At 39.0% G+C, this 18498-nt stretch overlaps 1 protein-coding gene across 2 annotated transcripts in view; it reads right to left on the reverse strand.

Moving 5' to 3' along the window:
• The window catches only part of LOC126331618 (klaroid protein-like), a 234395-nt gene that overhangs the window by 43230 nt on the left and 172667 nt on the right, over nucleotides 1-18498 (reverse strand). For both annotated transcript variants that reach the window (XM_049996507.1, XM_049996508.1), the window contains exon 9: nucleotides 9451-9618. In XM_049996507.1, coding sequence (XP_049852464.1) covers nucleotides 9451-9618 — 168 coding nt within the window. The remainder of the gene's footprint in view (nucleotides 1-9450; nucleotides 9619-18498) is intronic.

The following is an 18498-nucleotide window of genomic DNA, read 5'->3' on the forward strand; positions in this document are numbered from 1 at the left end:
AGAGTTGCGTCTACCCAATCAACCTTGTCATTCTGCAGATGGGAAGCCTCTTGAACCAGTACACCAGACCCATTTTAATTGAGTGTTCAAGGCTTTATACGGCTCCTCGAATGTCTTGTTGTTAAAGGGCATCAATTAAAGTTATTATCTAGTGTATTATTTGTGTTTAAAACAGTGTTTAGTGGATTATATGGGTGGTTGGTTTTGTTTCAAGTTTAAGCCAAGTGAAAGTTTTAGCATATGTTCTCATAATGGCAGGGTAAGGGCTTGCAGGGTGGGCATTGAGTTGAACAGGGGAGACATCAGACAACTTTCTGAAACTCATGCTTCTACGATCTTTGAGTTGTCTCCTCCTAAGGTGGAAAAACTGTGCGAAATCATTGATCAGCTTCTTGCTGATGGCGTAATTATACCTTCCATTTTGCCCTATGCTGCACCAATTTTCCTGGTTTCCAAGCCCCACATGGGAGGTTCTGCAGAGTGGCTCTGCAGATTACCTTTTATGAATGTTAATTTGATTCAGGCTGTCTTCATAGTGGAATTAACATCAACAGCAGCTGCAGTTTATTATGTAAAATTGAGTTTAAGAAACTTTGAGCTGAATTTTATCTCCAATTGTTTTCTCCTTTGACGATCCTGTATTTTACTGTTGTGATGAATTGTTTAAGTGAATTGTATATTAATGTTAGCTTTGTGTGTGTTATAGAAGCTGTTGTCAATGTACAGCCTGTGCTGGTTGTTGTTTCCAGTCAGGTCTCGTGCGTGAAACTGAGATGCGCAGCCGATGTCGAACACCAACTGTCAATATTCTGGTAAGCTGTGTTTACTCTTGTCAGGCTACTGCAATATGTAATGATCACCAATACTTGATGTTATGCTTTACTCTGTAAGCTGCAGATTTTTTGGTTACTAATCTAATTGCTCAATTGTGATAGACTTTTGCTGTTAGGACAATTTACATTTGAATAGTTTGTAACCTTGCTTGCTATAAACTGTTACCATATTGGCATTTGTATGGGACTATCATTTGCCTGGAGCAAAATTCATTCATTCAGCTTCTTTTAATTGTGAAGTTAATCTACGTAACAGTAGTGCTGTTTATATTAAAGTTTTGGGCCATAAGGATGTCTGTCTTTCACACTTTCAAGAATTGTTTGCTTAAATGAGTGGTAATTTCTTTAAATTAATTCTATAACCATGAGTAGCGCACCAGCTGCTTATGATAGGATTATTCTGTTACTGTGTTGTTACCAGTGTTTGCATCTTGGTTTTGTCAAATAAATTTCCTTTTTTTACTGTATCCTCAAATTGTGGCTCAGCATTCCACTCCAGCAACCTTGTGCCCCACACAACAGCCAGTCCCATTGCTAGCCAAACAATGGTCTGAGAAAAGAATAATAATATATCTATACAAATAACACTTACAGTGGTGAATTCCAATACAGGCACTAACATTTTAGAACTGGTTACATTCACATTTTCTGGTTTCTGGCTCGAAGACTAAGTTAACTTGGTCTATAATACAAGACATTTGTGAAAGATAAAGTTATAACTGAGACTTGGAACCAGCAGGGGAGTACCATCATGAAACCAGGCCATGGCCAATATGATTGCAGCTGTTGAGGTGACTGATGACAGACCACACACTTGCTGCTGACATGTTACGCAGCCTACAGGAGTACTGCAGCTTAATTACGACAGCTGTAGGTCACTGACATGCTCCATGTCATTTGGCGTGACACACTAACCAGTGTGAACAGCGGAAATGAGCAGGGTTAAATGGTATTTGAGAAGCAGTATTTAACCAAAATAGTGCCACTCATCATCATTCAGCGAGCTGGGCTGTAAATGAAGCCCAGTCCACATTAGTCATATCCTGTAATTATGCTGACATGGGTTGCAAACCAATGATTGCCACCTGTCTGCCCAGCCTGAACAACCAACACTGCGAGCCGATCGCCCCTGCACTCCAGTTGTTGGTCTACAGGAAAACCTGGCCAATGCCATTGCTGTGCCACTGGGACGCCATGACCTTCCTTAAAGACAAAAGATGCTACTGGGTGGCCTTTCTCTGGGCTACAGCTGTATGAAGTCCCATGCAGTGTATGTATCACTGTCGCCAAGTCAGCATTGAATCGGTGCTTCACTGAGTAGCAACTTGACTCTCTGTACCAATGGCCATTACACCTACTACTTGTTTGGAATACTATGTGAAGAAGGAAATGCATTGCACTGACTGTACTAGCCAGATGGAATAATTAAAGAAGTGTTGGCGGAGCAGAAAAAGCAGTTCTTTACTACCATTGAATGTACCAGCTTAATTATATCATTTCTGACATGCCATTAAGAAGATATAATCTCATAAATGCAGAGATGCATTGAAAACTGCCGCATTATGCATGGCATTTAAAGTTATTAGTTCTTTGATACTAACTCTATTTGAAACACATTTTGCAGACATTACCTGCATCCTGCAGACAATATCTGCATTCACTGTTGAATGTACCTACAAAAATACATCATTGCAGGAAATATTGTTCAGGAGATATAGCATCAAATACTGAGATGCATAAAAAAATGCATGATATTTTAATTTATTACTTCTTTAGTACATAATATATTTACAACAAACTTCTCAGACAGTAGATACATATATTACTGGATGCAACTGCAAAATTAAATTGTTGTACAAAAGATAGTTTAGGAGATAAAACATCATAAATAGTGAAATGCTTGGAAATGAAACTGCAGGGCAAAATTTGCTAGAGATATAGGTGAAATATGTATGATACACATTAAATATATCTGACTATAGTGTACACAAGCAAAGCCACGGGTAAAAAGCTCATTCTAAACCCCTCAAACGATTTCAATCAAATTTGGTTCTAATGTTATTTACGACCTGGAAATTAATACTGTGAAGGTAAGAACCACCAGCCTCTTATTGGGCTGGGGGTGGTAATATAGAGAGTGATGGGGAGAAGGAGCTGGACAATTACAGAGGGAGAAGGAGGAGATGGACACAGATAGGGGGAGAGGAGATAGGCAAAGAAAAGGGGTGGGGACATGGACAAAAAGTGGGAGAGGAGCAGATGGACAGAGAAAGGGGTAGGAGAAGATGAACAGAGAGAGGGGCAGGAACAAATGGACAAAGTGGTGAGGTGGGGAAGGAGAGGGACAGAGAGAGGGAAAAGGAGTTGATGGACTGATAGAAGTCTGGAATAAAGACATAGCCAGACAACGCTAGGTACTCAGCTAGTGATTAAATAAAGGACTAGTGTTTCTTCACTGCTTGTCTCTCTGCTGCTTCCCCACACATCTCCTGTATCTCCCGAAACATCTATGGACGTTACAGTTTCCACAGGAAGACTTGAACCCATTTTGACAAGCAAGAACTGCTCAAGTTTAACTCCGGTTTTCCCACAGCCATCCCTATCCCGCTACATTTTGGTACCAAACAATGACACACTTCCATTCACCTTCTGTACATTCAAGGAGCTCAGTTTGTTATGTCTTCAGTGCAAACAGGTTTTTGCTATCACCTTAGGGTACACTGTGAATTCTGAAGTGTACATTTAATTGAAACAATTAGCAGTACTTAATTTCAGTAGAGCATGTCCGTTTGCTATACTTGAGCAAGTTAATGCAGAATTGGGCAGGTTTGGAGATTATTTCACCTGTATCAGAGACGGTGAAGGAGGAGATGGCCAGAGAGAGGCCACAGATCATAACAGCAGAAAAATTTCCTTTAAAGATACAAACTTTTTCTATTTGCTGGTGGATTTATAAGGGGCATTCAAATTAAACCCAGTCATTAGTGTAACATAATGGTAACAATCTTATTAACACAAAAATGTAATTATACACAGTACACATACTCAAAAATAGATGCCAAAACTGTTGGCACATTTCTCCGATTGTGACACTAGCTGGTTGATTCCATCCTTGAAGAAGCCAGTAGGCTGCTGTCGGACCTAGTCACACACTTCAACATCCATTGCAAATCAATGTCCGCAAATAGCTTGTTTTAGAGGTCCAAACACATAAAAGTCACGCGGTGAAAGATGTGGACTGTACGGTGGATGTTCCAGCATTTCCCACCAAAACTGCTGCAATGTCATCTTCACCACATTCGCCATATGTGGGCGGGCATTATCATGCATTCCATAGCACCTGAACGGATCAGACTGTACTCACCATACACAGCCTTCATCTGTCGATACATTTCAGGCCTTCAACTCCAACTGCCACCAAAAATCAAATCACTCCTCATTCCTGCTTACTCGCCTGCATGTTCAGTAGTGGACCATAACTTGTGTGACCACCTTCTCTTCGGCGCGAAACCACACTGGTGCTATGTAGCATCAAATGGTGCTCACTTGTCAGTCTCTCCACCATGGTGCCACCATACCTGCAGTTACGTGATGCCATATTATGTGTACGGCAAAAGTAGACGCACTGACCAGGTTTCATTTCAATGAACCTCGTATGTTATTTTCTGATTAGTCGTTTCATCTCTATAATGGCAAAAAGCAAAATGCTGCGATTGAGCTTACAGTTATAGCTGTTGTGATGGAGAAATCACATGTGTAAAGCTCGATCTTTTGTTAGTTACATCACGTCATTACTAATGAATATGCTCCATGTTTGTCAGTTAAGACTCTGTAAAGCAATTGTTACCAGCTGCAATGTATGGAAGGAACGTAATTGTCATTCCAGTGTGCCGCCACTATTGTAATGCTATTCATCAGCAAACATTGGCAATTATGTAGTCACATTCCAATATTGCACTGCCACATTCACTTTCTGTTGTGAGTGGAGGGCAATAATATGTGAAATTGTGAGAGAACACTTGATATACGAGCAACTCTCAATAAGCAACTGCTATTGCAATTGTGTACTTGGATCAGCAATGGTTCTATTGCAATGTCAAAACTGTGGGCTCTTTCTGCATAACTGTTTTCAGATTTGTCCACATGACTCCCTGAATTCCTCCACACACTTGAGGGAACACTTTCTAGAGTGGAGTGACACAACTCTACAATATCATTTATCTTAACATTCTTGTTCTCCTTTGTTACTTTGTTCCTGACAAAGAGCCACATAAGTTCAATGACACTGAATTAAGTTTAATTTCCTTGTCTGCTGAGCACAATATACTTCCCACCCCTGAAGTTCAGTTGCATGTTCCAGTAGGCCTACCATAGTAAATTCCTTGTATGACATGACACTCTACATAATGGCGTGAAGCTCTACATAATTGCTTTCCATCCATTCAATAACAGAACCCTTCTTCTATTTCACAGATGGATTTGATGATACTAAATTTATCATCATATAGTATGGAGTGTGATGTATAACAACAACAGATTTGCTTGTTAATTTTTTGAGAATGCTCCTAAACCAACCTTTGATAGTGTCTGGCATTCATCTCAGTATGATAATCTGCACTTCCTTTTTACCCAGTAAAAGATAATCTGGCATTTTGCATGAATCCATCATCATTTGAAATGAATACTGTGGATTTTTTACAACGCTGTAAAGGATGCAAGGTTTCTTAGTAGTACAAAGCAACTAATTATATCACAAAGACAATCTTACATGGTTAAAAAACTGAGATTGGTAGCATGATTGTTTCCTATCTAACGAAAAGCCCTGATGTAAACACTGCAACAATGAACAAAGAAATGGAAATACTGTTCAGAGGTCTGGCAACACAGCATATGTGAGCACACAATGCATAAGGACACAAAAGTAAATAAACACATGATATTAGCAACTTTTAAAGAGTTATGTGCATAAAAATGTAGCAGCTGTGAAAGGCAGCAACAGAGTTAGCATTTACATTTTTCATCTTGTCCATACATACCAGTATTAGGTGAACTGTGGCAATCTACATCCGCCATTATTACAAAGAAAATGTCTAATTGGAAACCGATGAAAATCAGCCTGTAAGTGGAGAATGGATGTATTTTTAAAATGTGCAAAGGAAATTGGTAACCTAATTATGGCCTTGCTTCTGTGACTCTTCAAACTTGACACTCGGGAAAACGTGCTGGAAAAAGCATGCTTTCTCTTATACAGTATGTTGCGCCCTTTTCAACTAACACATAATACTCAAACACCAAATAAAGGTAGACATTTCCAATATTCTGGTAGGTATAACAAACTGACGGTTGTCATGCGATATAACCAAAATATGAGCTCAAGGCCATGGGTCAATCGTTATGAAATGGATAATAGACACAGCCATTTCCTAACCAATAAAAGGCAGGCCCATGTGTGAAAACAGCCATGTTATGTATCAGCTACGCTGCGGTTACTGTTCAGCATTCTATGGAGGCATGTCAATTAACCACCTGTCTGCTCACCAAACTGTGGCAAACTTGACTATTCAATTATCAACAATGATGCTTATCACAACACAAATGACTTCAAAAGTGTCTTCACTATGTGCGCTATTTGGATATTCCTTTCCAGCACAAGTTTCTCTGAACTATGGAAATGGAAATTGTCTCTCTAGCATGTCCTGCAAACCATCTGGCCTAAACCTCAGCTAAGCTGTTTCTCTCCTTTCTACTGTCCACACTGCTCCTTCCCCATCCACATCATATACTGCCTTCTCCCACACCATACCTCCCATAAGGATATTCTCTCTCTTTCTCTCACCCCCTCCCTCCATTTTCCAACCATCTCCCCTTCTCTCAACTATCCTCCTTGTCTACTTCTTCATCTCCACCTTAACCGCCCCCCCCCCTCTCTCTATACAGTGGAACCTTACTTAATGAGCACCTCCCATAACATGCAATTCGCATAATGAGCAAAACAAATTGGAAAGAAATTATTTTCTTAATGAGCAATGTTTCGCATAATGAGTGACAATGATTTAGTGTGACGTCACCAGCCATTAGTGCACGGTGGGTGAACGTTCAACAATATAAATACCTTTCATTGTCAGCAGCAGCATATGAACAATGTCTTTAGTATGTAACACAGTCTGGGTTTCTTAGTGCAGCTTATGATCATATATTTTTCTAAACTTGTGTTCACACACTGTTTTTTTGTGTCCAAATTTTAATAATATTCATACAAATATCCCCAAAGCTAAAGTCGCAAGAAGATGACCATAAGAGAAAGAAAAAGACCTTAGAAATAAACTGTAAAACCACTGAAAAATGTGAATGTGGTGTGAGCGTTGCTGATTTAGCATGACCATACAATTGGTCTACACCAATTATTTGCAGTATCCTCAAGAACAAGGACAAGATTAAGGAGACAGATGCTTCAGAGGTAGTGATAAGAACATACACACAATGGTTTTGTATTCTGGATGGATAGGGATCCTTATATGGATAAATGAAAATCAATTGCAAGGCGGCACTATTTATGAGAACATCCTTTGTGAGAAAGCAAGAATGATTTTCGTCAACCTTGTTAAGAAGATGCAAAGATCATCAGTGGCCAAAGAAGTGCTTAAGGAAAGCCATGGGTGATTCGAGAAGTTTAAGAGAAGAACCAGGTATCCACAGCATTGTGAGGCATGTTGAAGCAGCCAGCTCCCACACAAAGGCAGCAGAGAACTTCATCATCAACATCAAGATGTTCGTAGATTCTGAGGGTTATCTGCTGTAGCAGGATTTTAATTGTGATGAGACAGTTGTGTTCTGGAAAAATATGCCAAAGCATACATTTGTAACAGCAGAGCAGAATGCACAAGCCAATGAATGACCTTCTCACATCGATATTCTGTACCAATGCAGGAGGCTATTTGAAAATTAAACTGCTTGTTTACCATTCAGAAACTCCACAAAACTTCAAGAAGTGTAAAGTCCAGAAGACCAGGTTAAATGTAAGGTATAGGTCCACCAACATGGCTTCGGTGACATGTGATCTTTTTGTGATTGGATCAATGAAGTGTTTTGTCCTTCGGTGAAAAAATATTTGGTTGAGATGAATCTGCCACTCCATGTCTTGCTTGTTATGGACAACTCTCCTGCCCTCCACCAGGCCTACTAGACCACCTCCTTGAAGAATTTCAATTCATCATGATCCAATTTATGCCTCCCAACACAACTCCGTTACTCCAGCCTTTGGACCAGCAGACATTTCTAACTTTATGGAGCTCTATGCTAAAGCACTCTTTGAGCACTGCTTTGAGTTGACTGAAGCTAACAATCTCACTCTCAGAGAGTTTTGGAAATATCACTTCGACATTGTTGCCAGCATCAAGATGATTGAAAAGGCATGTGAAGAGGTTACCATGAGAATTCTCACTTCTGCTTGGAAGAAGCTTTGGCTGGAGTGCATTGTTGAATGTGACTTTGAGGAATTCGAGTCAGTACCTGTGGAGCCTGTTATCAACAAGATTGTGTGTCTGGCCAAGACCAAGGGACTACAAGTGATTGCACTGATATCAATGATTTTGTGGAAGATCACAGGCAAGAAATTACCACCAAAGAGTTTATTAAGTTGGAGTGTGTTTCACGGCAAGAAGTTGTGGAGAGTAGCTCTTCTTCTGAGGAGGAGGAGGTAACAGCAAAGCAGCAGTCTTCTGGCACAATAAGAGAAATGCTAAAGGCATGGGAATTGGTTGCATCATACACTAAAAATCATCATCCCAAAAAGCTACAAGCACAAGCTACAAATTTATTTGATGATAATGCTGTGTCGCATTTTTGTCAAGTGTTGAAGCATAGACAGAAACAAGTGATTATAGATAGCTTCATAGTAAAAAAAGAATTAGTTATATATCGTGGACAGTAAAGTACACAGTACTTTATCTATAATTTCCTTTAAATAAATGGCATTAATAAGATAAAACTTCTAGTACTTTTTCTGCATGGACACATTATCATATTTTACATTAATTTATATGGGATAAATTGTTTCGATTAATGAGTGTTTCTAACTATGAGTAAGATTCTGGAACGAATTATGCTGCTGTGTGAGTTCCCACTTTATCTCTTATATGCCCTATCCTCTGTATTCCTTTCATCTTGATGTGCAGCCACTGAATCATCTGCTGATTGACCTGCTTGTCACTATCCTGCTACCTCTTCTTGCCTTGTGTATCATCCCATACCCCTCATCACCACCATTAGCCCAGGCCATTGCTCTTGATAATCAATAATCAGTCTTGCCATGGCTGCTGGATTGTGCATTTGGATGTCTGTTGGTGTCAATGTGTGTATTTGTGCTAAGTCTGAATAATTTTTTCTGTAACATGTGTCTATGCATCAGTTCATTATAGGTGATTGGTTCCCTTCCTATATTTTATGTATTGTTCCATCCAAGAATTACCATTATTGTTTCATATGTATAAATTTATTCTGTTTTCTTACCTGAAATTGTAAATTTATGGACTCCTTGTATTCTTCTGACTCGAGTAAATAAATAAATAAATACTACTTTGACAACTTTTGTGCCAAAATATTTTGTTTTAGAACTTACAAATACACTGAATGTCTTCGGTGCTGAATCAACCTTCCCTGTTAGAGACATGGAAGCTGATATATGCTCCATGGATACAGCTGTGATAGTTATACGAGCAGCTAGCTGTATCACCACAGAACCAATGGTGCCCCGAAAAGGCCAGCATTCACCTGGAGCAACTGAATTCTACATAACAAAAATAGTTGCATGAATTTGTTGTTCAGGGCTAACAACAGAAATACATAAATGTATGTAATGCAAAAAAAAAAAAAATTAGAAAATAGTCCAGTTAACTGAAATAAATGTGTGGTAATGTGAGCTATTATATAATGTTTCTACATCTGAACTGAAATATTAGCAACAGTTGAATAAAATCTGTCAAACACACAAAATTAAATACATTCACTGATACTTTCATTTTCAGAACTGAGCAGTTTCTTATACAGGTTAAGGAAACAGAAATTAGAAATTACAAGATTTGCAGATACTAGAAAGGAGGAAAAATTTGCTTCAAATAAGGAATCAGGATATGCACAAGTTTCAGGAGAGGAGCAACAAGCAACACATTCCTTCAATCCATTATATGCCTCTTTTACATTTTCTTTTTCCTTTACCATCATCTCTCCAACTGAAGAAACTGTTTTAAAGTTCTACAAGCTAAAGTTTCAGTAGTCACAAGTTCAAGCAGAGAAACCACAGTGGCATAAAATGGTAGAACTCAACACAGTCAAGCCAGCAAGTAAATGAAGACTGCAGATCAGTAGAACAAGCAGAGACAAGAAACAAGTTAAAGTAAACATGAACAAAATCCATAGTACTAGGACTGATTCTATAAATTTTGTCCAAGAGAGTAATGTTGCATCATTGTACTAGGACTGCAACGATCCATGAGTGAAGTCCAACACCTGCTTGCTAAAGGGCATAGCCAGTTTACCCACTGCTGGACATGGACATAATCTGAAAACTGCATTGTAGGACACTCAATTTTCTGCCCCATTAACCATCACGTAGGATTGAAAATTTCCGAGATGGTGTCGGAACAAATGATGAGGAAGAGGAGTGATGTTGGTATCCTCCTCCATCACCCCCTGTTTGATGATGTCAGAGACAGAATCGCATGGTGGTGGTGTATGTGTGTGAAATGGCCCTGGCTGGTCAGTAAGTGTTACAACACTTGAACCCATATCCATAAGATATCATTGTGTAGGTATTATTCCCTTTGATAGGGTGACTGCGGTTCACAGTGAACTTGGAGGTTATACACTGGTGCAGAAAGGGCACTGGTATGGGTGGCAGAGGGAACAAGTGGGCCTGCACCTACTGACTGGGCTAATGAAGTCTTCGGCACCGTGCGTGTGTCAGTTACTGACTGGCTGAGGTGGGAGTGTTGTCTGTGACAGAGGTTATAGCTGGTGATAAGCTGTGCCAGCCACTTTCATCCAGGCACGGCTTTGAAAGGTTGGCACTCCCTATGACCAGTTATGATACATTGAATCCACCCCAGAACTTGGTCAAAGGTGCAAGATCTGACATGGATGCCTGTACAATAGTAGGGTGTCTTGTGGAGAGGGCTGTGGGCTCACTGTGCTGGGCACAGAAGGTCTAATAACATATGAAGTCTGCACTCGTGCAAAATTTTGGCTATGCTAAATTTATTGATGGGTCGACAGCTTCCTCAGACAATGGCTTTAACACAATCTTCTGCATTTGTGTTTTAAATGCCCTGACCAGCAGTCTTCCTTCAAATTAGACACTGAGTGAAAGGAGGTGGTAGTTAGGTGCTCTATCCCCCTTTTTTTTGTTTTTTTTTTTTTTTTTTTTTTTTTTTTTTTTTTTTTTTTTTTTTTTTTTGGCGGAAATGTTTATATATGGAAACGTAAACTGCAAGTCACTATCAGACACAAATGTGTGAGGTGTTACTTCTGTTGCAAAAATTAATATTATCCAGTTGTGGCTGTTCCATGGAGTGGGAAATGCTTACCACGCATGGAAAAGTGGAGAGTGTGTCAATCATGAGCAACCACAAAAGTCCCTGAAAATGGCTCGCTAAATCTACAAGAATTCTCTCCCAAGGCAGCTCAGCTATAAGCCAAAATATTTCTAATGTCTTATCAAAAATTACCATAAAATTATTGAATCTACCAGTAAATAACAATATTCTGCTGAAGAACTTTAATGAAATGAACGATTTCATAAGATTATTGCCGAACACAGCTATGTTTGCTGCATCATACAAGGCAGACTTTAATTTGTGTGTGTGTGTGTGTGTGTGTGTGTGTGTGTGTGTGTGTGTGTGTGTGTGTGTGTACGCCCTGGTATGTTTGATAGCATCCTTATCTGGTAAAAGTAAGAAGAGTGTATCTGCTATCTGAGGAGCATTTACCATTTTACAAAAGAGAGAGTCATGTGAGGTTGATTTGTGGGTGTATGAAGGTAGAAATGGTGTACGGAAAGCTGGTAGAGTTGTGGAGGTGTTGGATATTTTTTACCGGTATCAAGAGTGGGAAATACTGCACAACACACCAATCAAGATATGTATTTTACTGGTAAGTCGGACTGTTTTTCAAAAGAAGTATTACCTTTTGGTAGTGAAGTGGTAGTTAAGACAAGGCGTTTATTATCTTTTTTGATGCAATAAATTCATTTTGTACAAAATGTACCACCTGTTTCTACTAACATATGGACTACAAGCAGCAGCAGCAGCAATTACCGATTCAAATAAGAACCGTCTCCTGGAAAGAAAAATGAAGTTCCTTCATTGTTGCCGATAGAAAAATATAGACAAATGAAAAACATGGGCTACTACAGGACTTCTTTAGTTTAATTGGACCAAAAGGTTTTAAGGAAGGGACCAAGAGGAAAATTTTTGTATTAGCTGAAAGGTACAGATCCTCATGAATCTAAAATTTCAATGTGTCAACTGGCATCAGATAAGCAAGAAACAGCTATGGAGGAACAAGAAAAGTTGGAAGAACCTTATTTACAGCCACATGATGATGTAATTCGTCCAATCCATTAGTTAATTTAATAAAATTAATCAGACACATTTTTTTCTCATGCATGTGAGGCTTCAGAATTTTTCACATAAGCATTAGAGATTGAAATATTTTGCACCTTCATCATCTATATTTGAACAAGCGTGTCTATAGTTAATTTTACTATAAAGGTTCCGACACTCCACCCCCTTATCTAGGTTCTACACCTGGCTGATCTGACCAGTCTAATTATGGTAGCAGATCACTCCTCAGTCGCAAGTGCTGATTAATAAAGTTACATGACAGAATTTAATTCACACAATACGCTATAGAGGATGGTAAGCACAGTATCCTGAGTGACTCACATTGAATTTCTATTACTCCTTTCTGAAACATCAGATTTGCTGACTATGAAAGTAAAATCATGGCATATCATGGATAAGAATTTATTTTACAAACAACATATTACAACTTGTAGGGACTAAACATTCATTATTCACAATCTCTCTTCCAATAATACACATTAGTGACTGTAACAGTAACTGGTTACTGGAAAGGTTTGGAGATAAGTGAAAATGTCAATTCCCTATCATGATTCTAAAATCATGAAGTCTTATGGTGGGTACGCACCAACTGCAAGGTGTGTGCAATTGACAGCGAATGAAGACAAGTATGTTACTGGGGCAGAGCGAACATTAGAAGGGTTACTGCTTCAATCTGAATCAACAAGTTATTGTGCCTGTTGGTCCCTGTCATGCTGGTGCTGAAATGTAATCCTACCCTGAGCTTCGATGGTAGACGTCAAACTGAAGTAACTTGAAGGGCTCCTCCATCACTGCTGGTCAAGCATGCACTCCTCTGAGCCTGTCCAACTCTGAGTCTCCAGGTTGGCAGTCTGCTTTAAACACAACAATATGAATTGTTATATATTTTCTTCCTCCATGGCCCAAGCCTGCATCTCCTTACTTAAAAGCCCATGTGTGGATCTTTCTCTCAAAAGACAGAACACAACAGGTGCATCTTCTGAGGTAGTGCGACTGTACCAAAAGGAAAGAAAGAGTAATCTATGTGAATAGCGTACATTGTTTCGGAGTATGTATTCTCTGATTTGAAGAGGTACATTTTGCCGCACGCGCTCTCATGGTAGTTTTCTGAAGCTTGGAGCCAAATGCAAACTGGCACCGTCTACCCTCACAAGCACTGTGTCAAAGGCTTGGCCATTGGTTTCTACATGCTTCTTATGGCAGAGGTTTACATTCCTTCTGCCAGAGAGCAGTAAAGCGCAGAAACTCTAAAGCACAATCTGCCATCTAGTGAGCATGTTAGAGTACGCTGGGGCTCAAAGTTCTTGTAATCCAGTGTTACATCTTTCTGCAAGTTAATGCTAATGCTTTCGTTAATGCAAAGTAATGCTTAATTAAACTGAATATAGAAATTATACACTTCAATACAATTATATGTTTATACTCATTATGTTTATGTGATACAGTTCTGTAAAAACACGTTGTAGTAATTGTGTGGTGAGATGTTGTTGTTGTTGTTGTTGTTGTCTTCAGTCCTGAGGCTGGTTTGATGCAGCTCTCCATGCTACTCTATCCTGTGCAAGCTTCTTCATCTCCTCGTACTTACTGCAAACTACATCCTTCTGAATCTGCTTAGTGTGTTCATCTCTTGGTCTCCCTCTACGATTTTTACCCTCCACACTGCCCTCCAATGCTAAATTTGTGATCCCTTGATGCCTCAGAACATGTCCTACCAACCGGTCCCTTCTTCTTGCCAAGTTGTGCCACAAACTCCTCTTCTCCTGAATTCTATTCCATACCTCCTCATTAGTTATTTGATCTACCCATCTAAACTTCAGCATTCTTCTGTAGCACCGCATTTCGAAAGCTTCTATTCTCTTCTTGTCCAAACTATTTATCGTCCATGTTTCACTTCCACACATGGCTACACTCCATACAAATACTTTCAGAAACGACTTCCTGACATTTAAATCTATACTCGATGTTAACAAATTTCTCTTCTTCAGAAACGCTTTCCTTGCCATTGCCAGTCTACATTTTAAATCCTCTCTACTTCGACCATCGTCAGTTATTTTGCTCCCCAAATAGCAAAACTTCTTTACTACTTTAAGTGTCTGATTTCCTAATCTAATTCCCTCAGCACCACCCGACTTAATTCGACTACATTCCATTATACTCATTTTGCTTTTGTTGATGTTCATCTTATATCCTCCTTTCAAGACACTGTCCATTCCGTCCAACAGCTCTTCCAAGTCCTTCGCTGTCTCTGACAGAATTACAATGTCATCAGTGAACCTCAACGTTTTTATTTCTTCTCCGTGGACTTTAATACCTACTCCGAATGTTTCTTTTGTTTCCTTTACTGCTTGCTCAATATACAGATTGAATAACATTGGGGACAGGTTACAACCCTGTCGCACTCCCTTCCCAACCGCTGCTTCCCTTTCATGCCCCTCGACTCTTATAACTGACATCTGGTTTCTGTACAAATTGTAAATAGCCTTTCGCTCCCTGTATTTTACCCCTGCCACCTTTAGAATTTGAAAGAGAGTATTCCAGTCAACATTGTCAAAAGCTTTCCCTAAGTCTACAAATGCTAGAAATGTAGGTTTGCCTTTCCTTAATCTTTCTTCTAAGATAAGTCGTAAGGTCAGTATTGCCTCACGTGTTCCAACATTTCTACGCAATGCAAACTGATCTTCACCGAGGTCGGCTTCTACCAGTTTTTCCATTCGTCTGTAAAGAATTCGCGTTAGTATTTTGCAGCTGTGACTTATTAAACTGATAGTTCGGTAATTTTCACATCTGTCAACACCTGCATTCTTTGGGATTGGAATTATTATATTCTTCTTGAAGTCTGAGGGTATTTCACCTGTCTCATACATCTTGCTCACCATATGGTAGAGTTTTGTCAGGACTGGCTCTCCTAAGGCCGTCAGTAGTTCTAATGGAATGTTGTCTACTCCCGAAGCCTTGTTTCGACTCAGGTCTTTCAGTGCTCTGTCAAACTCTTCACGCAGCATCGTATCTCCCATTTCATCTTCATCTACATCCTCTTCCATTTCCATAGTATTGTCCTCAAGTACATCACCCTTGTATAGACCCTCTATATAATCCTTCCACCTTTCTGCTTTCCCTTCTTTGCTTAGAACTGGGTTTCCATCTGAGCTCCTGATATTCATAAAAGTGGCTCTCTTTTCTCCCTTATGCTCTCCCTGAAACTCTGTACAACATCTGGTTTAGTCAGTTTATTCATGTCCCATCTCCTTAAATTCCACCTTTTTGCAGTTTCTTCAGTTTTGATCTACAGTTCATAACCAACAGATTGTGGTCTGAGTCCACATATACCCCTGGAAATCTCTTACAATTTAAAACCTGGTTTCTAAATCTCTGTCTTACCATTATATAATCTATCTGATACCTACTAGTATCTCCAGAATTCTCCCATGTATACAGCCTTCTTTTATGATTCTTGAACCAAGTGTTAGCTATGATTAAGTTATGCTCTGTGCAGAATTCCACCAGACGGCTTCCTCTTTCATTTCTCTCCCCCAATCCATATTCACCCACTATGTTTCCTTCTCTCCCTTTTCCTACTCTCGAATTCCAGTCACCCATGACTATTAAATTTTCGTCTCCCTTCACTACCTGAATATTTTTTTTTTATTTCATCATATATTTCATCAATTTCTTCATCATCTGAAGAGCTAGTTGGCATATAAACTTGTACTACTGTAGTAGGCATGGGCTTCGTGTTATCTATCAGATAATTGATTATATATAGCTGCGTGCACAGTGTTACCTGTAAGTGTAAATTCAGTTGACTGCGAAAGTAGCAATCATGAACAAAATAAGTAAGTTATTAAAAATGTCATTTAGTGACAGGATTCTCAGTGAAAAAAATTCAGATAAAAGCTCTAGGTAGGCCCACTCAAAAACCTGAATCTGCAGCAGCATACAACAAGTCGATGCTGTAAGTTCAATCCAGGAATATACCAAAACAACGAATGGATTTGTGGCTGTGAGGAAAACAATGCTGTTTTTTGTTTTGGTTGTGTGTTATTTGCAGGAGATGTTCATTGGTGTCAGACTGGAATAAATGATATTGGGCATACATGGTTTAAACTGAAAGTACATGAAATGTCAAAGCGACATATGATAATGTACCTAGTCTTTCATTTCTATGCCAAATCAACATTCAGCAGAAATTTGATTCACATTATAGACAAACACCTGCCAGCCACAACGAACCTGAAAAAAGAATAGATATTTATTGAATTTAAATGTAAACGGTATTCGGGACTGTGGCGCTTTGGAACTGGTTCTCAGGGGCGACAATGAAACTGATGCCTCCCAAAATAAGGGTTTTTTTCGTGAGCTATTTCAGTTCAGTGCAGAACTGGATAAAGATGTTCAAGTTCATCTATGTCAAACATCAGTGTTCAAAGGCATTTCTAAGAGTGTTCAGAACGAACTATCAATGCATGTTGGAAGTGTACCATGATGAAGTTCATGAAAAAATAAAACGTGTTGGTTAGCTGCAATAATCACGGATGAAACCATAGATGTGTCTTGCAAATATCTATCGGTTATTGTCTTTGCCTTATGTTGCTGAGGCAAAACCCATTGGAAGACTTTGGAGTTTTGTCAATCCAGGAAGTCAGAATGCTCATACAATATCTGAGAGTGTTCTGAAAGAAATTAAACCATTAATTGGTGATGTCTGAGCAAAACTGATAGCTTAGAGTTACGATGGTGCTAACGTTACGAATGGCAAGTTGTTTGGCATTCATAAATTAATTAAACACAAATACCCAAATGCAAACTACATCTATTGTTATGTGCATCAATTGCAGCCTCTGTTAATCGCAAAACTTGCATCTTTTTTGCACAGCTTTCAGGTATTTCTTCTTTCTTTTCTAAATTGCCACTGAGGTCAGAAGTGGTGTATAGCATTACTCTAAAAAAGCTTGCCTGTGTGGGTGTCACAAGATGGAATTACCTTTTGTGAAAAGTAAAAGATGTTTATGAAAAAAGGGAAGATCTTATGACTGTTATGGAAGTCGTTGAAACAAGTTAGAGCATAAAACAATCTTCTACTATTGAGAAAGCTGATTCACACAAAAAAAAAGACTGAAAAATAATTAATTCATTTTTAGTTATTATTTTCCTATAAGGTAATGCCTCATGCATACATACTTTTCATTCAGCTCCAGAAGAAGATAATTGAACCAACCAAAGCAAAACAAGACATATAGAACCTTGAAGTGGTAATGCAAAACATCAGAGATGACATTGACTCCATCGTTAGTGAGATTAGTTTTGAAAATGACGAAACAATGGCTGTCAAGAAGCCACGGATTCTTGATGAGTCACTGGGCACCTGGGCATTGCAGCCAATTCATTTGACCTAAATCAGTTTGACCAATATTTTGAAATTACAGACACATATACATTTCTGGAAAGAAGAAATTTGAAGGGTGAGCTTCAAGTCTTCATTGCTAGGCCAGAGTTGAAAGTAGTCTCTGGTGCACTTCCACTTATTTCGTTGATTCTAGAGGATGAGCTTTGTGACATGGTCAAAGAGACTGTTAAAGTTTTTAAACTGCTAATCATGATGCCTATCTCGATCTGAAACACTGAGCAGTGCTCTTCAATGCTCAAAAGAATTAATATGTTTCTACGAAACATGAAAGATGAACTACTGAGTGCCTTGGGGATGCTATCCTATGAAAAGTCATTTGTGTATAAAATTGAAGCTTTCAATTCAAGAAGTGTGCTGTTGTAGTAATTAGTTTATTTCTGTTTCCCTATATGTTTTGTTTGAAATAATCTGTTATGAAATACTATATACCAACTTTCATACTCCCTCTGTTCGCTCTGTCAGAACACCTTTCTCAATAAACTTCTTTATGACATGTCTCTGCCCAAAAAGTAGAACAACTGGAGGTGTTTTTTGGTATACTTTCTAGAGATATTATATGCAGCCAGAGCTCATGTTTCTCCAAGCCCAGAGCAGTATTTTTCTGAATTCCCTTACACCACCAGTGAGTTTTTCTTGTCTGCCT

Source organism: Schistocerca gregaria, chromosome 2 (assembly GCF_023897955.1).
Source record: "Schistocerca gregaria isolate iqSchGreg1 chromosome 2, iqSchGreg1.2, whole genome shotgun sequence".
NCBI lineage: Eukaryota > Metazoa > Arthropoda > Insecta > Orthoptera > Acrididae > Schistocerca > Schistocerca gregaria.